Source organism: Stigmatopora argus, chromosome 19 (assembly GCF_051989625.1).
Source record: "Stigmatopora argus isolate UIUO_Sarg chromosome 19, RoL_Sarg_1.0, whole genome shotgun sequence".
NCBI lineage: Eukaryota > Metazoa > Chordata > Actinopteri > Syngnathiformes > Syngnathidae > Stigmatopora > Stigmatopora argus.
In genome coordinates this window covers 13,911,614-13,933,949 of record NC_135405.1, presented here as the reverse complement: position 1 = coordinate 13,933,949, position 22,336 = coordinate 13,911,614, and the positions used below count along the sequence as shown (strand labels likewise).

The 22,336-nt window shown below is 48.5% G+C and overlaps 3 protein-coding genes and 1 long non-coding RNA gene across 8 annotated transcripts; 2 read left to right on the top strand and 2 right to left on the bottom strand.

Annotated features, from left to right (window-relative positions):
• Positions 1-208: 208 nt before the first annotated feature.
• Positions 209-3,209, top strand: LOC144064964 (uncharacterized). Its single transcript, XM_077587889.1, has 10 exons — positions 209-358; positions 625-701; positions 1,184-1,315; positions 1,434-1,499; positions 1,575-1,769; positions 1,833-1,913; positions 2,312-2,375; positions 2,443-2,560; positions 2,735-2,872; positions 2,935-3,209. Exons 1-10 carry the CDS (start codon positions 304-306, stop codon positions 2,966-2,968), a joined length of 960 nt encoding a protein of 319 aa, XP_077444015.1. The 5' UTR covers positions 209-303; the 3' UTR covers positions 2,969-3,209.
• LOC144064962 (intersectin-2-like) lies at positions 2,867-16,821 on the bottom strand. Of its 3 annotated transcripts, XM_077587885.1 has the most exons (39): positions 16,686-16,821; positions 14,614-14,680; positions 13,888-13,983; positions 13,754-13,817; positions 13,517-13,683; positions 13,237-13,377; positions 12,974-13,079; positions 12,338-12,492; positions 12,167-12,230; positions 11,783-11,920; positions 11,600-11,712; positions 11,330-11,541; positions 11,092-11,205; positions 10,890-11,030; positions 10,741-10,828; positions 10,513-10,652; positions 10,045-10,125; positions 9,522-9,895; positions 8,733-8,916; positions 8,479-8,654; positions 8,362-8,413; positions 8,155-8,195; positions 8,039-8,079; positions 7,788-7,954; positions 7,669-7,690; positions 7,473-7,591; positions 7,316-7,397; positions 6,816-7,007; positions 6,035-6,156; positions 5,585-5,691; positions 5,327-5,510; positions 4,890-4,988; positions 4,655-4,822; positions 4,384-4,590; positions 4,189-4,310; positions 3,845-3,927; positions 3,702-3,779; positions 3,464-3,637; positions 2,867-3,139 (listed from the first exon to the last, which is right to left on the bottom strand). In XM_077587885.1, exons 2-39 carry the CDS (start codon positions 14,618-14,620, stop codon positions 2,997-2,999), a joined length of 4,764 nt encoding a protein of 1,587 aa, XP_077444011.1. In that variant the 5' UTR covers positions 14,621-14,680; positions 16,686-16,821; the 3' UTR covers positions 2,867-2,996. The 3 variants fall into 3 exon arrangements, with proteins under 3 accessions (XP_077444011.1, XP_077444012.1, XP_077444013.1); XM_077587886.1 differs by lacking the exon at positions 10,045-10,125; XM_077587887.1 differs by lacking the exon at positions 13,237-13,377.
• On the top strand, positions 14,926-17,908 carry LOC144064965 (uncharacterized). 3 transcript variants are annotated; one of them, XR_013296934.1, is made up of 5 exons: positions 14,926-15,064; positions 15,379-15,705; positions 17,256-17,312; positions 17,393-17,470; positions 17,576-17,908. It is a non-coding gene; the product is annotated as an uncharacterized LOC144064965 (long non-coding RNA). The 3 variants fall into 3 exon arrangements; XR_013296932.1 differs by having other exon boundaries at positions 14,926-15,705; XR_013296933.1 differs by having other exon boundaries at positions 14,926-15,705; positions 17,243-17,312.
• On the bottom strand, positions 17,314-22,283 carry ddx1 (DEAD (Asp-Glu-Ala-Asp) box helicase 1). The gene is made up of 25 exons (XM_077587888.1): positions 22,158-22,283; positions 22,018-22,069; positions 21,871-21,934; positions 21,776-21,805; positions 21,609-21,705; positions 21,491-21,538; positions 21,340-21,423; positions 21,090-21,173; positions 20,946-21,022; positions 20,768-20,840; positions 20,611-20,687; positions 20,435-20,549; positions 20,220-20,358; positions 19,939-19,999; positions 19,774-19,872; positions 19,604-19,693; positions 19,240-19,428; positions 18,967-19,165; positions 18,695-18,786; positions 18,548-18,620; positions 18,075-18,147; positions 17,972-18,014; positions 17,799-17,894; positions 17,604-17,724; positions 17,314-17,529 (listed from the first exon to the last, which is right to left on the bottom strand). The coding sequence occupies exons 1-25, from the start codon at positions 22,171-22,173 to the stop codon at positions 17,399-17,401; spliced, it is 2,223 nt and encodes a 740-aa protein (XP_077444014.1). The 5' UTR covers positions 22,174-22,283; the 3' UTR covers positions 17,314-17,398.
• Between the last annotated feature and the right edge of the window lie 53 nt (positions 22,284-22,336).

Sequence of the window (22,336 nt, the reverse complement as noted above, 5' to 3'; positions counted from 1 at the left end):
TTAATCCTTTTAAAAGTTTTGTTTGAGAGCACATCGCAACCTTGTCGCGGTTTTGTGACGTCGTCAGTTGTCAGGGCAACGGCCGTGGCGCGAAATTATTCAAAGCACCTGCGCCAAGAAAGAAGGAAGCTAGCTCCTCACTAGCCGTCTGCTCGCCAGCTAGTTTCGACCATAGCAACAAACTTTTCCACAAACGGTAAAAAATAAAATTGAAACCAGACACGGGGTAAGTTTCTATTTTCCTCTTTTTTCTTTGACTTCTAAGCACATTTAAACTTCAAAGAGCCTCAAAATACTGCCGCAATGAGTCGTGCTAAAGGCGGCAGCTCCTTCGTCGGCGACCCGGCTTGCATAGCAGGCTAGTAACGGCGAATAAGTTACTTTTTATTGAGTAGGAACCTAGTTAAGATAACATTTTCTCATCAAATACTACATAGAAATTTTCTCTGAATATGTATTGTTTTTCTGAAATGTAAGGCAGACGTTTTAAGGAATGTTGCCATTTCAGAGGGGGCCATTATCACATAAAATTATTAAATGAGTGGAAAAGGGTTGCTTTTTAAAGTTCATTTATTCATTGGAATGCATATATGTCTTTAGTTTACGTTGTCTTTCCCTTTTTAGTCATGCAGTGGAAGAAATACAAAGACGGCACCATTACCTATCACATACCGGTTAATATTCGACTACTAGCAAGTAAGGTAGGTGTTGGGAACAAATGTTCTTCCATTTCAAATGTGTTACATTTCTACAAATAGCAATGTATTAAATCATTTCAATATCATTTTAATTCATTGGCTACTGTTGGCAGAAGTTCAATTCATTTATTGAGTTTTAGCTTTTTACGAACTGCGATTGAGTACAAGTATCATTCTCAATGGCATGGAAAGTTGAATCAAATAACATTTGATATTATTTAAATATGTGTAGTATCAGTGTTTTTTGGCATATTGAGTTGAAAATTCTATTATTGCGATAACTAGAATATGTATTGTTTTTTGGCGGGAAGCTAAGGAGGCGGTGCTTCTTTTGTAGTGTTCAGCAGTGTTTGTAACTGGTGGCCATCTTGGAACAGGCAGGACCAGCCTAATATTATATATTCTTATAATGTGTATGTTTATATAATTTATATATACAAGTATGTATATATATATAACGTTGAGGGTGAATGATTTTTTTTCAGGTTGAGTGGCCCGAGGTGATTGGGCCGACGGAGAAAATAAGCGTGCGCGTTGAACGGGAGGGCGCTGCTGCCATACCGAGATCCAGGAATCGGCAAGGCACCCTTTGTTACGCCACCACCAGGCGACTCCAGGTATCGCACAAGGACGCGTACTAAAAAGGCGCTCACCGGGAGCAAATTCAACGATTCTCCCCACAAAAATGAGGTCTGTTTTTATGAACGGAAGCTGATAATTTGACTTTTGCTTCAGATGAAACTCGGAACTGAAATTCAAGATTCACAAGATTTGATTGGGCCTTTGCTGGAGGAGCAAAAGGTAGGAAAAAAACTAACGCCAATGTCTGTGGGAATAAGTTGAAGTCAATTAAAACTACTTGACTTTTGCGAGGAGGAGTTGGAGATGTTCCTGAACAACTACGACCAAGAAAAGAGTATGAAGAGGGAACTGAGACGCAAGTGCTTACATGAAGACGTGTGGGGGACGGTCCGGAGCAGGCTGGACCACCACATGGCCGTCTGCAACCCGCTGGAAGTCAGAGCGCGCCAGGACTTGTACCGACAGTACCTCCGACACGGAAACATCAAGGTAAAGGAGCCGGCTCGGTTCGGCCCAATCCGACGTCTGCCTCACCCGGGCTGTCCTTTCCAGGGTGATGTCTTTTTGGACAATTGTGACCTGGGGGTGTACGACCCCTACCTCCTCCGCGGCATGAAGCCGCATAATTGCGAGGTGAGTCGTCTGGCATTCGTTTTTGTTGAATAAATAGGGTTAGGTTTTGAATGATGCCATTTCTTTTAGATTAGTTTGTTACAGATTTTTTGTTTTTTACCCGACCGTTTTACTTGAATTAATTGCTGCCACTGACAGCGTTAGACGTCAAATCACTTTGGGCTGGCTGGTGTGCAGTGACACGGGAGGAAAGAAAATATTGAAACTATCTTGAAAAGGGTAGATAATGGGTAGTAATGCATTATTAGGTTGTAATTAAATTACAAAAATGATGCAGATTAAACAAACTGTTGTGAGTTAAGATAAAATGCATAGGCTAAAATATGAAATAAAAATGCCCGCAGTACAAAGTGACTTTTGTCCTAGAATCGCATTTTAAAATAGACATTTTCCCGCAGCTGAGGGGGGATGAACTGAAGAAGCGAGCGTCCAAGAGGAAGAGCAAGACTCGTTGTCAAGCAGGTAAGTAAGACACCGCTTAAATCTCGCCGCTTTTCCCCAACTTTCGGACTGACGCCTTTACATTCAGGTTGTCGCTATAAATGGACACGTCAGAGCGACGATGATGACGATGGCGTGGCGCCCGTGATCCACCCGCTCGACGTGGAGCCGGCGGACTGGGGCCGCGTGAAATGCAGCAGGACCTGGTAATTCTGCTTAAATCTTAGCCAAGTCGTTTCTTGGGACGCTATTTTTCAGCTCGTTTGACCTCAAATTGAAACATTAGTGCGTCTTGGGCGTATTTTGTGATTAAAATGAACCAACTTGGCCGTCAAAAAGAGGAAAAAAAAGAACTGAACTGAACATTTTGTGCGGCGCAGCCTGGACGTCCCGTACTTTCTTCGCAAGTACGCCACCCGGGACGGGACGTGCCACCACCAGGGCTGCGGCTTCTCCCGACCCGGTCCGGCGCCGGCCCCCAATGGAGGAAGGAGGCTTGCGAGACGCGGGAGTGGACAGTAGGTGGCATTTATTCGTTAAACGTGTGCGTTTCATCACATTTGGCGCGTTCGCTGGCTAGGCTAAATTGGCGCCAGCTCGTGAGGGGGAGATGAGGCGAGCTGACGGGAGTTGAACAGCGTTTTATTGGGGAGGCGGCTCATAGAGCTGGAGGTCCAGCTTGACCCAGACTTCCCCGGTGGGGACTTGGTGGAGCAACAGGCGGCGACTGGCGCTGCCGTCCTTCTTGATGGTCGCCACGGGAACCTCCGTTCGGCCCAGGAAGTCTATCCAAAAAGCAAATGGGAATTGAGGATTTGTTCAATGTGATTCAAATAATAGCAATACATTTTCACATTTAAAATGAATAAAGTAAAAAAAAAAAGGTAAATCTCTTTATTTTTTAGAAATGGTCTCCTTTGTTTAAATAAAAAAATATACTTTTAAAAAAGAAAAAATGTTTTAAATCAAACAAAAATACCCCTAAATATATTTGATTGTATGTATTGTCCTATTTTTAAAAAACAATCAATGTGGAGGAAAAAAATAGACATTCTATTTTATTTATTATATTAGTTACAGAGGGCAAAGATAGGAAAAATCCCGCTCACCATCCGGCGAGAACTGGTCCTTCTCGAAGACGGCGATGCTCAGAACGTCCCGCTGGAGGTCTTGCACGAAAAACTGGCAGTTGAAATTCCACTTGGGGTTGAGCCTGTGGCTCGCCGCACGGGACGTGTAGCGCTGGGGGCCCATGCTCAGCTCGCAGTACGGGTTGCCCTTGCCTGCCAGGGTCAAGGGTCAGCACTGCCTTTTCGGCCTTCCCGTTGCCCCCACCCCTAATTTTACCGTCGGGCTTGCGGAGCTCCCGGCCTTCCGAGACGGTCGCCAGCAGCCTGCCGATGCCGCTACTCTTCAGCGAGCGAGCTGGCCAAGAAGGCGGCGCTAAAAGACGGCCGCGTCGCGCCGTAAGACGGCGCTAAAAGACGTACCTTGGTAGGCCTTTTCACGTTTCTTCTTCTCCGTCTCGATGAAAAGCTCCGAGGCCGCTTTGATTTTCTGCACCCACGCCGCCCTGACCAAAACACGCCGCGTCAGTAAATCATTTCAATTAAAAGACACACCATATAAATCGAGTTTCGACCCTCTTTCCAAAAAAAAGCAATTACCTTCATAATTAAGTGTTTTTAACTAAAAGTGAAAAGAGTACATATAAAGGTTGTCATCAACTTTACCTTTTTGTTATGTCATAAAAAAAAACTGAGTAAAAAGGGGAGTATTTGCTAAATTTTGATTTAAAAAAATGTCTTAAAAAATAAAGCACGTCGGCGCTAACCTTTCATTCAAGGTGTCCGTCCTGAGCGAGTAAACGCGGTCGACGTGCGAGACCAGGAAGAGCGGCTCCTCGCTGGACGGGTCCGGTGGCATTTTCACTAGAACCTCGTTGAGGAACAGCGGCTTTTGTTGACCAAAACAGAAGCCGAATGACGCCGAGTGTCGCGCTAGCTGGCCGATCGACGCCCTCGCTCACCGTCTTGTACGTCTTGAACTGAACGGCGCTCTTTGCGCCAAAGAGCTTTTCGGAGGAGGCCCAAGATTTGGCACTCTGCGTCAAGAGCAGGAAGTCGTTGAAAAGGAAGGCCCACAATTCCCGGCTGCTCTTGCTTTTGTGCAGACGCCCGCTGTGGAGGAGCTGCCGCGGCCCCAGGCAGTTGGTCGGCGAGTTGAACACCAAGTGCTGCCCGTGACAAAAAGCGTGATGGGCGGAAACTGGGGAGGGCGCCGCCAAAGCCACCGCTCACCTCCAGGGTGCCATCACACTGCACGCGGCTCTGGATCCACTCCAGACGATCCGAGTTCTCCTTCTCCCTGACGCCTTCGTTGACCCCCGAGCAGAGCTCCTCGGCCCGCTCCAGGGCGTCCCTCAGGGTCGGGCGGTCCGCGTGAGGCTCGGGCGTGTTCTCCAGGATCTAGAGGGTAAGCGGACCACGTCGTAAAAAGCGCCGGGTGCTAGGAAGGCGGCGGAGTTTGGATTACGTTTTTGATGAGCAGGGGGTAGCGCGTGATCCTCTGCATGGGCTTGAGGAGGAAGCTGGATAGAGGCATTCCTCGGCAGCGGTGGTCGCTGGCGATCTTCTGCTCCGCGGGACGGACGGAAGGACGGGTGAGCACCGACCCTCGACGGCCTGGGACGTGCGAGCCGTTCGAACCGGGACGGGTTCGAATGAATCTGACGTCTCTTTAATTAAATTGATGTTATGCGAGCCACGCGGGTGCCGAGAGCCCCAGGTTCCCGATTTGTTGTTGACAAATGAATACAAATAAGCTGCTCACCTCAATTCTATTTGTTCTCAGGCTTACTAAAATGGTCTAAAAAGAATGTTGACCCTGGCTTTTTCCTCAAAACAGTCGAGGTGAGTCCGCAATCAAAAGTAAACGAATGCACGTATTATTCGCTGCCGTCCGTTCTGTACCTTGAGGAAGTCCTTGAAGTCGGGCTGATCATCGGTTTTGCTCTGCAGCAGCGCGGCGCCGTTGAGCTGGCACGAGCAGAAGCGCACGTAGGGCCGCAGGCGAGGCAGTTCCGACGCCAAGAGATCGCCGATCAGCGGGACCGGCATGTCGTCGCCGCCCGTCTTCTTGCGCCAGCGCAGAGCCCTGAGAGCGAGCCCGGACGGAGATGACCGCCGACGAAAGGACGGGGGCCGGAGGACGCACGGCGACGACCTCACTTGAGAAATTTGGCGTTACAGGCGATGATCTCCCTCCAGTTGGCGAAGATGACGCCCATCTCCGCTTCGGTTAGTCGTCCCGATTCCGACATGGGCTTGTAGAACACCTTGAGACGACAGGAAAATAAATTAGGAAGAAAAAAGGGGGGATTTGAATTTATCAGTGAATAACTTACATAATTTCCTCCTTTGCGGGTTTTAAAATGTATTTAGAGTAGAATGGCCTTCAAATTTCAATAAAAATGAATACAGGGTGAAAAAATGGGCTAAATTCAGATGGATTGATTCTTTTAGGAATAGAAAGAGTGTAGCTGAAACAATTTTTAACATGATGTATGACTTTCAGAAAAAAAATCTCCAGTCAAAAATGACTCCTAACTAAAATTGGCTTCTTGTTTTTCACCCTATATCAAGTTTGATAGCTCCAAGACAAATGATAGTATGTTGGACCTCCAGCACCAGCTCCAGATCATCCACGTAGCTCTCTTCGGTCCGGATCAGCTCGTGGATGTAGCCCTGCCGCTTCCTCTCCTGCGGGCTCATGGTCTCCAGGGTCACCAGGTCTGCGCACCCTTCCCTCCGTCCAACCGTCCGTCAGTCCATCCATCCATCCGAAACATCACAAGCAAAACGCAGCAGTCAGCGCTCAAAGGTGGGCTCCAACCTTCCTTTATTCTCCTACTTGCAAATTTTCATTCCATCCAGTGAGCAATAGAGTTTCTTAGTATTTCTTACTCAAATTCAGATTGAATCATTTTTTTTTAAATGTTTATTAAAAATACCTAGATTTTCTTCTACTCCTTTTAACATATAGTATCTATCAATTCAATCCATTTGACTTTTATTTCAATAGTTAATAGAAATTAATTTGGCAAGGGATGGACGTGAAAGTTAGTGGACAAAAATATGTGGGTGGGCGTGTAAGAAGGCAAGTTCTCTTGAAAAGAAAAGTAGGGAGGATTGGGCTGCTTAAATTCCCGCAGGGAGCCAAAATTCCGCTTAGGTGAGGAATAAGGGGAGAAGAAGAAGAAGAAAAAGGAGGAGTTAAAAAAAAGATCATTTTTTTTGTCCTGGAGAGGAAACAGGAAAGAGATGAAGCGGGATGAGGGGTCAGGTGAGTGAGTCAGGCGAGGCACAAAGCAGACAGCTGATTAATAAAGCGGCCATGCCATGGGGCCAAGGCTTCATTAAAAGCCCCCCTCGCCACCCTCAAACATTCTTTTGGACTCACATCGCTGGCTGGGGTCGCACTCGGTGGTCATCTGGACGTAGTTGGCGGGCAGCAGACCGGCGGCGCCGTCGGCCTCGCCTCTCCACCAGTCGGGGTCGCTTTTGTCCAAGACGGTGATGAGCCGCCCTTTGGAGAAGCTCAGCTCGTCGGGGTTGGCCGCCGTGTAGTCGTACATGGCGATCACTTGGCACGCTGTTGGAGGGGGAACCGGTCGCTTTATTTACGCCGCCGTGCTAGGAAATCCACCATCAATCGCAATGTGGTGACACCAATCCCATGTCAATGAAATATTTATATTTGAGCTCTAAATATGTTCGGGAGAGCAAAACTGGCCAAAGAAAATAGAGAAGATTTCTAATTGAAAAATTGTTGAATTTAAATAACAATTATATTTAATTTAAATGGTAAACAGGTAAATATTTCACATATGTCTTGTTTACTATTTGCGGTGTTTCAGCAGAAAAATGAATTGAGCCATTTGCCCGCAGGTGAACTCTGACCTGGCGACGGCGACGAGCCGGAACCCAGCGGCTTGACGTGCGAAGACGGGAGCCAGCCCCTCTCGCGTTTCCTGCCCCGAGCCTTTGGAGAAACCCAAAGCGCGGCGTCAGGCCACGTGGGCGGAGCCCGGGGCCTTCCCAGAACGGCCGCACCGACCCGCAGTTCGCCGAGCCACCAGCCCGATGAGTTCTTGGCCAGAACCACCACCAGCTGGCCGGGAGACAGAGGCAGCCGGCCCGCTCCGGCGGCGCACGTCGCCACCGCCTGGGCGATCTCTGCCCCGCCCACCGACGGTCGGATCAATTTGGATCGGGGTGAGCGTGAGCGCTGGTGGGCCGGCGGCTTTTCTCACCAGGCTTCTTCTTCTTGGACTCCTACGGTAGAAATGCAAAAGCATGCTTTAGCTTCGCGAACGAAGCGAGCCTCCACCTAACTAAGAATGTCATTTCAGGTAAACGAGCGCGTCGTGACCTCGCGCCGGACGGGGCGCACGTAGTTGGAAGGGAAAAGGCCGATTCGGTCGCCGATGCACCCCCGCCACCATTGGCCCTCTCGCTCGGTCACCAGCACCGCGTCGCCCTCCTGGAAGGTGAGGTCGCCCGCTTCCGGGCTCTCGTAGGTGTACAGCGCCACGTACTCTGTTTTGGGTGATAACAAAAACAACACCGGGAGGCATGTCCATAAATCGGGCCGGCCGATTGGAGCCTTTGTTTTGTTTTTACCTTCCGCTCCGACGCCGTCGCCTCCGTCCGGCGCCTCCGTTCTTGAAAGACGGCGACGTTAGCGTGAGCCGGCGGAAAGGACGGACTCGCTCACCCACTCACTCACTCGCGCGTACTCATCGCAAAACGGGGCGTGGCTTTCGGAGTTGCACCTGTCCTGTGTCAAAATGGGAGACCAAGGAAGGACTCCACTGTCATTATCTTTTCGGACTTTGCATTTGAATTGGGAGGAGGTGGCCAATTATGTGTAAATATTTTTCTATTTAAAAAAAAAAATCTTTAATTATCTTCTAATAAATAATTATTATTATAAAAGAATTTACCTGGGACCCGTCCAACGGTTCACCGTCGCCTGTTCTTTCTCCATCAGGGAGTCTGAAGGGCAGGAGAAGGCGCCATTCCAAAGTGATTTGCCGCACCCCCTCCAGCGCCCATCTTACCGCACGACGTGGAGCGGCGGCGGCGACGGGCAGGAAGCGGGCCCCGACGTTGGCGGGGAGCCGTCTCTCCACATCTGGGCGTAACTCTGAGGGAACCAGCCTCGCTCTCCGCGGTAAGACCCGCGCAACCAGCCCGGCTCGCCCGGCGTCTGCTCGCCCGGCGTCTGCTCGTCCACCTGCGAAGGAGGAGGAGGGGGTGGCGGTCAGTCGGTCGGTCGATCGGTCGTGGGGACCCAAAAAGGGGCGGCGCTGACCTCAATGAGGCAATCAGCGTCGATGCTTAGCTCGTCCTTGTTGCGCGCCGTGAAGGAGTATAGTGCTTGGTAAATGCTGACCCGCGCCTCCTTTTTCTCCACCTCATGCTCCTCATTCTCCTTCTGCTCCCTTTTCCTCTCCTCCTCCTCTTCCACTGCTTTCATCTCCTCCAATTTTGCACGCCTGCAAGATAGGAAAAGGGGCCTTTTCATCTCTTTCACCTCTAAAATTGGCACTTTTTAATGACTTCAACCCCCCTTGGCAGCGAAAGCAGGTTCAAATGGATGGGACGTCTATCAGCGTTAGCGTTAATGGTAGCTGTTGACTTTTAAAAAAAGGTTTAAATGTAATTTCTATTCTATATGAACAAATAAAATAGTCAATAAATATGTAGTTCAATGTTTTAAATACAATTAACACTTTTGTAATTTTATTTGGAAATGGTTTATTTTTAATGAGCAATGAAAAGCATTCATCAAATTTGTAATAATCATTTTCAAATGAAAATAAAAATAGTATTATCTTTTTTAAAATAGAAATATACAAGTACTGCCTAACCCAGGCCCTTTTTCATTAAAAACAATAATACAGTATTCTCTCTCTGTCTACGTATAATTGTAAAAAATATAGAACCATATAGATTTTTTTGGGAAAAAGGGGGCTTTAATTATTCTATCCATTTATCTCAATTAAAAGTAAAACTGATAAAAGTAGTCAATATTTTCCAATTCCCGACTTTGCATCGTTTTTTGCTTCCCACGCAGAGTAAAAAAGATGAAGTGAGCTACCTGGCCTCCTCTTGCTCCTCCTCCTCTTGCGCCTTTTGCCGCCTCTGCCGCTCCTCTTCTTCCTCGACTCTCTTCCTCCTCTGCCGCTCCTCCTCTTCCTCGACTCTCTTCCTCCTCTGCCGCTCCTCCTCTTCCTCGACTCTCTTCCTCCTCTGCCGCTCCTCCTCTTCCTCGACTCTCTTCCTCCTCTGCCGCTCCTCATCCTCCCGCTCCTTCAGGCGCCTCTCCTCTTCCTGGACTCTCTTCTTCCTCTGCTGCTCCTCCTCGGCCTCAGCCTCCTCCTTGCGTCTCTTCAACTCGCGTTGCTTCTCCCCCTTGACGCGCCGCAGGTCGTCCAGGACGGACTGCTGCTTGGCCTGCTTCTCCCTCAGCTCCTGACGGGGTGGGGGCGCATCCCAACGGTCACCAAAACGTACCGGGGCGGGGCTTAGCGGCGGCCGCGTACCCGGTGAAAAACGGCGCTCGCATTTTACGTTTTATTCTACAGGCATGCGTCCGGACAAGGAGCGAATGAAAAGAGAACCTTGAGGAGGAGAAAGAGTTGGCTGAGACAGGCCAGCAGGGACAAAAGCGCACGCAGGAGACAATCGTCCATGTCCACCGGCTGGCGGGACGGAGGGACGCAAGGAGGGAAGGAGGTTAACGTGGAGGCGAGCAGGTGAGTTGGGAAAAGGCCAGCGGGGTTAAAAAGGAGAGAAAGGAGGAGTTAAAAAGGAGACGAAAGAAGAAGGCTTCTTGTATCATGGGACTATTTTCAGGTGAAAATGGCAGCGTGACATGGCACCGAATTGTCCCCAAGTCATCAAAGTGACCGCAAATGATAAAAAAAAGAGCCAAAATGAATAGAAAGTGAGCCTAAACTGGTTAGAAAAGAATAGGAAGTGATTCAGCCACATGATATCACCAGAAAAAGCCCCAAAGTCAACAGAAAGTGACCAAAAGTAAAAGGAAGTGAAGCCAAATTGAGCCAAAATGACCCCCGAATGATCACCTCCAGCTCTTTGCGGTATTCTTCCATCTGCGTTAGCTTCTCCTGGCTTTCCTTCTGCAGGGCGTCCAGCTGCTCCTCCAGCTTGCGGCAGGAGACCCTTTTGTCGCTCACCGCCGAGCTCAGCGAGGCCAACGTCGCCGCTGGAATGAAGGGTAAGGTTACTTTTGCCACCGCTCCACTCTTGCTAGCGCTAGTGCTATCGACACCACTGGGCGCGTTGTAGCCTACGTGAGATTTTCTCCAGTTTCATGTCGCGCAGCTTCTCCGTCAGCTTCCGTTGCTCCGGGAGCAGCAGCGACAGCTTTCCCCGCCACTCCTTCGACGCACACCCAAATGAGCGGTGGCTCGCTTCGGGAAGCCGGCGCCAACGCTCCCACCTCCAACTGACGCCGCAGGGCGTCGATCTCGGCGGCGCGCGTGTCCTCCTTCCGCCGGAGGAGCTCCGCCTCGGCCCCCCGCAGACGCCTCTGGCTCTGGGCCTCGCGGAGGCGCTCCGAAATGCGCTCGCGCCGCTCGCCCTGCCCGACGTAGGCGGCGTCACGTCCCGCCTGCACGCCGATGCCGGCGAACGCTTCTTACCGCCGCCTCCAGCTCCGATTCCAGACTCTTCTTCTTGGCCCGCAGAAGAGCCACTTCCCGGCGCTTGGCCTCACGGCTCCCGCTCAGCTGGCGCTCCAGTTCCCGCTTGGCCGCCTGGAAAAAAATGGCCAGAAAATCGGCTCCCCGAAACGAATTGGGCCTAGAAAATTGTCCGCTTTTAATATATTTCAAAGATATTTAGTCGAGGGTGAGATTGGTAAGAGGCGCTCCCCCTAACCTCGATCCTCTCTGTCTCCTTGCGCTGGAGCTCCCGGTGGCGTTCGTCCTCTAGCCTGCGGCGTCGGCGGGCTTGACGCTCCTCCCTCTCGCGCCGCTCCCCTTCCTCCCGCTCTCGCTCCTTTCGCCGCTGCTCCTCCAGGGCTTGCCTCCGCTTCTCAAGTTCGGCGCTACCCCGCGCAAAGTTCTCCTTCAGTTTGTCCTCGAAGGAGGCTGGCGAGAAGAAGGACGTGAAAAATGCAAATGAGCGATGGCGAGGGGACCGTCATACCGCTGCTCTTGTTTTTCAGGACGGATTCTGTCTCCAGCGCGTCCAACCAAGAGGAGCTCCCGTGATGTGCTCCCCCGTTGATGAGCTGGTTGCACTTGCCACCGCCGCCGCCTCTGTAAAGAAAACTCTGGTCTCAAAAGAAACAAAAATGTCCTCTTCTTAGGCTTTCCGTCCGAGGTGTACCTCATCTGGGGTGGCACCAGGTCTCGGGGCAAGGTGAGCGGCAGCGGGCGCCCCGTCTGGGCCGCGTCCACCAGGTGCATGGCCAGTATGAACTCGTCGGCCCGCAGCCGGCCGTCCCCGTCCACGTCGGCCAAGTTCCTTCGCCGCCGAGTCGGGAAAAACAAGCAAGTTTGCAGAAGGTGAGTGAATTGGACGCCTATTGTTGTCAATGGAAGCCATACAATTCACTTCTTTGACATTTAAGGTTACTTCTGGTGCATTTTTAGTCATTCTGGTCGATTTAGGGCATTTCCGGGCCACTTCCCGGTTGGTTTTGGGCCACTTGTTTGTTTATGCGCAGAATGAATGAGCAACAACACGTACGTGGATGAATGACGCACTCACCAGATTGTAGCTAACTGAGTCTGTGTTAGGTTGGATGCAATCAGTGCGTTTCTTACTTGAGCGCCTGTAAAAAAAAAAAGAGTTTTATTTTTTTAAACTAGTCATTTCTGTTGTTTGGCTATCAGTCAGTCAGACAAAAATGGTGATTCGGGTTCGGGTGTTTAGCCTCACCCGACAAGTAGCCGCTCATGAGCTTGTCCAGTGAGTTGAACTGCTGCCGGTACTTGAGTCTGGACGCTTGGGGCACGGCCCAGTCGCCGGCACCCCCCGCTGCCGCCATTTTGGGAGAGTTGCTCGCCAGGGAAGCGGCGGACGACGAACTGGAGCTAAAAAAATTATATATAATAATAAATTTACAGGAAATAAGAACTTGACTGAAATATACGTACATTAAAGAAAAAAACAGCTTTAAACTAGCTTTAAAATATATATATATAAAATATCATTTTTCCTCACATTCCTAGCACTAGAAGATCTGTGCTGAACACTGAATACAAAAAAGTGAAATCAGATACAAGAACCAATCCGTTTCCTTCCCAAGAGTAATATTACATAGTAGTATTATTATTGTCCCAACCCAAGATTTGACCTCAGTTCTTCCCCTTTCTAAATGATTTAAGTGAACGAACTGCCGTCCACAAATCGGACCACAATTCTAAATGTCCCAAACTTAGGAATTTGAAGGAACTGGCAACTTCCTGCCGTGTCATCTGATTCGGGGAGGAAAATACTTCCTGTTCCGCTCTCTTATCTTTGGATCGGCGCTCGTCGGAAGACGCTAACCACGTTTTTTTTTGGCAGGCTCACCTGCTGGAGCCGAGGTCCACCAGGGAATCGACCCCAAACACGCTGGCGGCGCTGCTTCCGGGCGGGGAAAACGTCAGCGGTGAGGAAAAGCCCGATGGAGGTAGGCCTGTACACACATATTTTGAACATTTGAATGGAATAAACAGTTTTACCCCCCTAAACCGAGATAGAAAATAATATATCATGAATAAAACTCCAGCTCTAATGCCACTTCCAATTTTTTCCGACGGCAATAGACGCCCAATTTGTTAGGTCGATGTCACCTGCGGCGACGGGGAGGAGCGGCCGGTACTTGGGAAAGTAGGCGTTTCCCGGCGGGGCCACGGCGGCGGCGTTAGCGGGGACGGGGGTTAGGATGGACGTGGACATGGATGCCATGAACAGGTTTGGCAGCGAGCCTGCCCCTGCAAATTGGACAGTTAGTTACAAGATGTTTTGTTAGTGAAAGCATGAGGAATGGGAGGCGTCGCTTTGTGTCTGCATTAAAAATGAATGCATTTATTTGATAGCTACGCCGCAAAAAAGTGCAGTCTCTATTTTTACCGAATGGCGCCGACGAAGGTCCCGTATTGGGGTGGGGAGGCTGCGGGGCACCCAAGGGCAGCGAGGCGGGTAAGCTCCGCCCCTGCAGCGTCATCTTAATCAGCGTCATGGCCGCGGAGAACTCCCGCCGGTCCATTTTGCCGTCGCCGCCCGCGTCGGCCAGGTTCCTTGGGCGAGAGACGGGCGTGGGGGCGGGCTTTGCGCTCGGGGGTGTTGGGACGGAGAGCGTCGACTCACCAGATCTGGGCCAGGACGGGCGCCGGCAGGCCCGACCGCAGGAAGAACCCTCGGGCTCGCTCGCCTGCCGACGGACGGGAGGGTCAGCCGGCCTCCCGCCGCCGACGCCGACGGACCCACGGCAAAAGACTTACCGGAGACGTGTCCCGAGACGGGGGCCAGGCCGTCAAAGTGCCGGTCGTGCTTGGCCCGCTCCTCGGCGTCGACGGACCACCGCTCCCCTCGCTCCTCTTTCAAAGGCAGAAAATGGGACGCAAATTCAGATCACGCGGCTCGCTTGGGCTCCTTCCGTCCGTCCGTGGCCCGCTTTTGGGTGTCGGCGGTCATTAAAGTGGCGTTGACAGATGCGACCGCGCCGCTTGGCCAGCAATATTCGGCGCAGCCCCCCGGGGACAGGAAGTGGGACAAAATACATTTATATTATATTATATTTGCTCTCGTGAAATAATGTTTGGAGAACAAAGAGAGTATAAAAGTCAAGAAAATGACAGTCAAGGGAGCTCAAATGTTTCAACGTTGTTTGTCCGCAAACTTATTTTGTGCTGCATGGATTTGACCCCCCAAAAATGTTTTTTTCCAGTAACCCCTTGTGGCTTTAATTTGTAAGGCTTTGTAAAAATTAGGGGAAAAAAGATGTGAGAAAGAATGTGCCCTCCTTTCTACATTTTCTCAGATGGCCCCATCCACAAAATCAGTTTACTGCCAAAAATATTCCTTGGGGACATTCCTATTTAGAATATATTTAAAGCCATTTTTGAATGTACGCCCTCAAAACTAGGTTGCCCCAAGTTGACTTATCTCAATGTACTGTTGCATATGGGACTTCTGGGATTTGGATGGGTGATTTTGTGCTTTCTTACCATTCATGGCTGCAGGTGGAGGTGTCCACGGTCCAGTTTGGCGCACGCTGGGCTAGCTACAAGACATCTGCAACGACAGAGAAGTCCGCCTTGTGAGTACGAGCATGGATATTCACATTTTTATGAACTTTAAAATATATACATTTTTTTATTTTTTTATTAGGGGTGATCCTACTTTGCGATTTTTCAATTATCGCGGCCATGTCTGGTCTACATTAACTGCGATATTGAAGGGATTACTGTAAATGTTCTTTTTTTCCCCAAATTCTTTAAAAAAAATAATGCTAATATTATTTTTTTTCTCAGTTTTCATGCAGATCTGCAGATAAAATGTAAAGTCCAGTGAGAGACAACATTAAATCAAGTGGCCATGACCAGGGATTGCCGAATGGCCGATATTTGATGAGCAATAAGAGTCACAGAAGGAAGGATTGGAAAGTTGGAAGTCAAGGTATGTTTGTACTTTTTTTCTTTTTGCGCAAACAAAGCATCGGTATCCACCCCGCTCGACAAACAAATTTTGCACCCGAGGGTGCCTTGTCGTCAGCGGTGTCAAATACCCGCACGCGGACACTTTTGGTTTCAACCAGGAAATCTTGCCCTACTTTTGTACTTCTGATTTTTTATTACAAAAATAAAAATTCTAAATACCAGGAAATCCTCTCCTACTTTTTTACATTTGATTTGTATTAACAAAATAAAACATAATAAATGACATTAAAAGCTAAAAGTGTGAAAACTAACATTCTCTCTCCCGCCAACGAGTTTACGGCAAGCGGACGTCCGACCCGTCCGGGATCGGCGGCCCGACTCCCGGCATCGACGGCGGGTCAAAGACGCACGCGTGGCGGCGGCGGCGATGACCACCTGCGCCTTTCAATGCGCCAGTGTGTCCGAGGCCTGCCTTGCGCATAAGGCCGGCCGGGCCAGCAAAGAAAGAAGCCTGTGTTTGTGCCCTAACGTGAGCTCATTCATTCACCTTCCCTTCCCTTCCCTTTGCCCCATCGTGCTGCCGTGGGAGGAAGTGGACGTTGAGGATCATCTGGCCGTGAATAGGACATCTTTGCTTGCATGGCATCACTTCCTTTCGAGGTAAAGGCTCTAAAACTACAATGGGACGACTGTTTCTTTTTAGGAAGAAAAAAAAAGGATTCGCTCCGGGAGAGTGGTTAGCGTGTCGGCCTCGGCATTCTGGGTTCAATTCCAGGTGGGTTTGCATTTTCTCCCTAGGCTTGCGTGGGTTTTCCGTGGGTAATTCGGTTCCCTCCCACATCCCCAAAATATGCTAGGCTAGGCTAGCTGGTTGAACACTCTAAATTGCCACTAGTTGTGATTGGTTGTCCGTGTCATTGTGCCCATTCAGGAGGGGATAGGCTCAAGCACCCCCCACAAGCCTTGTGAGGATAAGCACTTTGGAAAATGAATGATTGACTGCTGAAAATCTAAATGATCAGATCAATGTTACTAACTCCGGCTTCCACGAACAGCCATCGTTACGTTAATAGTGCACATTTTGCTAACTACCACAACACATACTCTGTAACTATTACAAATACTATGCAGGGCTGGAAAAAAAATATTTCAGAAAAATCAGAATGACTGCACGAAAGAGTTACTAATACATATGACGGCACTCCTAAAATGACATGCATCCGCACCAGTCAAATGGGATTGGACGTCCATAGACGTCGATGGCAGTGTCAATTCCAGCCATCCCAGTTGAAACGTATTTACGACAGATCAGGTCATTGTATGGCTTGTATTTTAAATATAGTATGAAATACGGTTTTTGAAGGCTGCCTAAATTGATGGCATTTTTTTTAAATTTCCCAACCCTGGCAGATGGGAAGAAAGGCACGCTCACCCATCTTTGTTGACTCTGACAATAAAGCCAGACTGCAAAACAAAACAGTATTTTTAAAAAAGAAAAGTGGCAAGCTTCAGGCGTCTTTAAAAAAAAAAAGAGTGTTAATATCTGTCTAGGCGTGATCACGCTAACCAAGCTCTCATCGTTGGTGGCGATTCAATTAATAGCAAAGCGCGCAATTTTCCGCGGATAGCGTCTTATTTACCTGTTGCGAAGAAACGGCCGCTTGACAAGACGTCCAATTTGCTACAGTAGAAGGAGGAGCGGGAGGAGGAGGAGGAGGAAGAAGGAAAGCAAAGGAAATTAAGGAAGGAGGGCGGGACCCACCGAGTTTGTGTAGCAGGAGGGGCGGGGCGACAGGAAGTCATTTACAAACAAGCTTCCGGCGGAGACTTTCAAACCCAACGCGGAACTGGCGCTCTTATCGCAATTCGTGACGGTCGTTGGCACTTGTCGGCCATTTTGAGTCAGTGTCGTTCGCGAGAAATGCTTTTGAATGACTTGGAAATATCCTAGCTAGAATTAAATTTTCGAACGGAAGGAAGAATTGAAAGAATTTAAGTTCATAAACTCTAGAAATTTATTTAAATTAATTCTAAATTAAAAAATGTAAATGATTAAATTTTTTAGGTGACTAACAATTAGGAATTAATAATTACAAATTGAATTGAATGCTTTTATTGTCATGATATTATCTTATATTATAATCATTATGTTAATAATTATATTATATAGTCCAATGCTTTATATATGATTTGCTAGACACCCTTTATAGTCTGAATGGATTGGACATTTATCCCCGTCAATGGAAGGAAGGAAGGAAGATTCCCAGGTGAGAGGCCGCCACAGTTTATTTCAAAACATAGACACAGAAATAATTCTTATTTTCTCGTATTGTCGTTTTTCTGCAAGCATCCCTCAGAAGGCTTTAAAGAGCTGGTTGGGCAGGTAACCCAGTTGGAGAAACGACGTCTGGGCCTCTCGCTCCAGGTTGGACAGCTCTTGCACCGTCGGGGCCAGCACGTCCACGTGGCCCTTGTAGTTGCCACCTGACGACAAAGGCCAATCTCAACCGGGTATACTTTTTTTTTTAAGTTTCGACCGGGGCTGCCAAAAAGCATACCTCCCAAAGTCTTGCGCTTCCCGTAAGTCACCTTCCCGTCAAAGTCGTCCAGGGGGACCTTGATGTCGGGCTCGCACTGGGTGATGGTGCACTTGAGGTGTTCCTCGATTTCCGACAGGAGCTGGCGTGACCAAAAACAGAGAGGAGAGTTGAGCGTCCGCCGAGAGCGCCGTCCCGGCCGTCGCCATCGCTCACCTCTTTCTCGTTGTACCAGATGGTGCAGCCGCCCTCCTGCTTGAGTCGGGTGTTGTAGCAGCCTCTGCCCCGGTTGGCGCACACGTGGTACCACACCTGCAAATGTCCCGACCAAGTGAGTACACAAGAAGCATTTGGGCAATCGGAGAAACAAAAAAACCTAAAGAACAGACCTTCTCTTTCTCCATGGCCACCAGAGAGATGGCCAAGCCCATCCTGCGGGGTTAAACGGACGTTAGCTTAGAGGCTAGCGCGCCGTCGGCTTTGGGAGCTCACCTCTCCGCTCGACCCACTCTGCCGATTCGATGCACGTAGTTCTGCTTCTCGTCCGGCAGCGTCACGTTAATCACTACGAGAAAGAAAATTTGACACGCATCTTAGATCAAATTTATCCTAGTTGTATGTATACTTATTTTCCCCTAACACTTCTAACTGTATGCTTGTGCTGCTACAACACCTGAATTGTTGTTTAAAATTTAAAATTTTAAAAAATCATTTTCTTTCACCCCTTTGGTATCAAAAAAAAAAAAAAAAATAAAATAAAAAAACTTATTTCTGAAAATCATTTTTTTTTAAAGTTTGAAAATGAGATTTTCCATTAACCCTTTAGGGACAGCGGACAGCTAGTCAGATGTTGAGGCTTTAAAGGTCACAATTTAATAGGGGACTATTTCTGTCATTACAAAAAAGGATTAATTTGTGATGTCTTGATGCCAACCTGGATTTTGATCCTGATAAGTGTATTTTACCGTAGGGAACGCCACGGATGTCAATCCCTCTGGCGGCCACGTCGGTGCAGATCAGAAGCCGGACTTCCTTCCTCTGCCGACGCAAGGTGAGCCCCAATTTCAGTTGGTGAGAAAAATAGGAAGAGAAAAAAAAAGGTTTTCCTCCACCTTGAAACGGTCCAAGTTGTTCTTCCTCTCTTGGGGCTTGCGGTCGCCATGGAGACAGACGCAGGAGAACTGGTGGTTTTTACTGTCGGGGCCTAACGGAAACCAAAACGAAGATTTGGAATAAAATCAGTGCCACCAGACTTTGAATTTCTAGCAAAGTATTTTTCCAGTATAAAAACTGAATATTAAAAAAATGACTTTTGATAGTTGAAAAAAAAAATAGTATCATCCTATTGACAGTGAAAAAAGAACTTCCTATTGAAAGTACGGACCTCCTCCTTGTCGGACAAAGTAGTGTTCCATGTTGTCACAGTCGATTTTGGTGCGGCAGAAGATGATGGCCTGGTCCATTTTGTGCTCTTTGATGGCCCTGACGGCGTACTCGCCTTTCAGCACCTTGATGGCCTCCGACCACATTTCTGCCGAGTTGCCGCCCGCCCTCACGTCGTCCTTGGCGTGTACCTCGTCCGTCTGAAGCGGAACGACGGGCCGGTCAGGCGAGGGGATGGGGGACGCCAGGTCGGCGGGACGGCCGGCGGGCTGACCTTAACGTGGTTCTTGCCCAGGCGCTCCCAGAGGCGGTCGGCCTTGGGGTCCACCGGGACCACCACGTGGTGCACCGTCTCGGGCACAGAGTCCTCGCCCTTCAGGTCCACCCAGGTGGGGAAGTGCATGATGCGCTCCGACAATTTTTTCACGTCGAACGAGTGCAGCGTCGCCGAGCACACGATCACCTAAAAAATAAAAAATAAATCATTTGCAACTCTTTTTAAAAAATATTCCCCCTTTTTAAATGAATTCAGCTACAACTACTGAACAAAAAAAAAAAGACTTTCCCGTTTTAATCATCTCTAAAATATTGAAAGCTGATCACCCCTGGAAAAAACAAAAACAAAAATAGAGCAGTACCTGCAGCCGTTTTCCGTCAGAAGTGACTTGCGGGATCTGACCGTGAATTCTGTTGATGAAGTCCGTGTAGCCCGCCGACAGAAGGCCGTCCTGGACGCCGGGGGGGAGAAAAGCCATTACGGGACGCCGCCCTCGCAAGCTTACCGTTCTACTTCCACTCTAACGCTTACGCATTCGTCCAGGACCAGAAAGCGGACTTGGGAGAGGCTCAGCTTCCCCGTGGAGATCAGGTCGTCCAAACGACCGGGCGTCCCCACCACGATGTCCACCTGAGGGGAGACCACACGCTTGAAAAGACGGCCGACACAGGTGAGTTCACTTGGGTAGTAACGTACGCCTTGCTCCAGAGCTGCCATTTGCTCCTTGGCGGCCACGCCGCCGATCACCAGCAGCTCCCTGCGATCCACAAAAACAGTTTGACGAGCATTAGCCTCCTAAAGACATACGCTATACTACTCCGAAAATAAATAAAAAACTCACTTAAATTGAAAATCTTGATCCGAAAAATTTACCGCATAGGAACCGCTGGAGATGCTCATTTGCTATTGCTAATGCATAATTTGCATCTCATGCCAAACTTGGATATTCCCTATTCTGTACTGTATTTGAGTTGTACCTGAGCTTGGGGTCCACCACGTATTTCTTGCACTGCGAAACGTTGTTGAGGGTCTGCTCGGCCAACTCCTTGGACGGCTCGATGATCAGCGCTTTGGGAGAGTTGGCCGAGCCTTTGGCCTGAATCACTTTGGCGCCGCCTGAAAAAAAGAAAAGACAAATGAAGCTTTTCCTCAAGCTCTTTAGTTGCGTCAGGGACGATTAAATGCCACCGACCGGTCTGCGAAGACTTGACCGTGTGAGCGTCCGGCGCCTTATTCAAGGCGGAAAAGCCGCTCTTGGGCGGGTGCTTAAAGTCCTCGCCGCCAAAATTGAACTTGAGCTCCGCGTTCTGCCGGGAAACACAACGTCACCCGATTGGACATTGAGTGGTTTGTTATTACGAGCGCTACCTTGAGAACGCAGGAAGCAAAAAAGGGCTGAGTTTGGATGTTGGGAGGGATCTCGAACGCCACATCCAAATCGCTGCCTGGTTCATTCCAATAAAACAGGCCGTTACTAGATGGAATTCCATACTTGAAAAATAACCGCCTCTGATCATAATCCTACCATTTTTGGAGAATGAAATTTGTCCCTTGTCCAGGTCGAGGTAGCATCCGATGGTGTCGTGCATGGTGAACTCCTGCCAAAAGACAAAAAAGATGTTTTATGTGTTATGCGAATGCACACAATGATTTTTGTCGGAAGACAATGCAAGTTTTCTTTTGTCTTAAAGTTGTATATTAACCTCGCCATAGCTGTCAAACTGCTTGTTGTTGGATTTCTTCCCGGTTCCTCCGTAACCAAAGCCGTACTTGTCGGTTCCTAGAAAAGAAAAGCAGTCATTAAATACATTTTTCTTTTTTATAAGGAAAAAAAGGTAGGCACCTACCCAAGTCCAGAGCTGCCTGGCTGGTGGACCATCCAATGCGACACAATCCCTGGTCGTGGCAGGAGACCTCGTAGTAGTACTTCCCTGTTTTCAAAGGCAACATACAAAGTTGAACTCAGATCCGCCATTTAGTAAATGACATGCATCACTTTCATATTTTCAGCTGAACTTGAAGTGAAATAAGGTTTCTGCAGTCCTCAATTATATATATTAAAAAAATCGTCCCCTTTTGACTTCTGAGGTTAATCACCTTTAGAGACGCCCTTTGTGGAGCGCGACCCGTGCCATTCCTTGAACTCTCGGCTCTGGCAACACAAACCATCGGGGCCGATAGCTGAAAAACAACAACAAAGTCATCATATTTGCACTAATACACTTGTTTTTGTTTTTATTTCTTTTACCAAAGGCGGGGCTGCGATCGTAAGGGTTCATCTGCCAATTGTTGAGGACTGCCAAAGAAAATGCAAGGTAAGCATAAAAAAACAACTTTTTTATGTCCAGTGAAGTAGACATGCTCACCAGCGCCCCCTGCTTTAATGTTGGCTCTGCCTTTCTTGCCTTGCTGCTGGTCGGTCAGCGTTTCGTGTACAATTTGGATTACAGGAATGCTAAAAGCCTGAAAGTAACCATACACTCTATTTTATGCTGAAAATGTCTTTCAATTTTGTCGTTTGTTCGATACTCACCCCCGTTTTACCGCTACCCGTTTCTGCTGCCTTCAAGAAAAATGGGAAAAATAGCATTCCATCTAATCAACACTCGCAAATATTGACAAACTCACCATGAGAACATCTCCACCGCCGAGAATCAGTGGAATGGATTCCGCTTGGATGTCAGTAGGAAGGCTAGTGTTAAAAAAGGCATGAAATACAAGTTAAACGTATAAACTTGACACCCAAGGCTACGTAGATACAAGCAAGTGACTTACAGCCAGTCCATTTCTTCCACAGCTTGCGCGATTTCGGCCATGACGCCCATTTCTGCGGAAAATAATGTTGATTCACAATTAAATTAACTTGATAAAAGATGTCACGTTAATTACGTGGCGATGTTTGACGAAAATCTCACCAGAAAAGGCTGCCATTATAGCGTTGAGCTCGACGGAAGTGGCCAAACCAAAGTGGATACTCAGTGCAGCATTTTAAAGAGATTCGAAAAGAAACAAAACCGTTAATGTTCCGTTTTAGTTTTTTTTTATTCTTATGTCACGTAATGTCTAAGAAATGCAGCTATTTTATCGATAACAT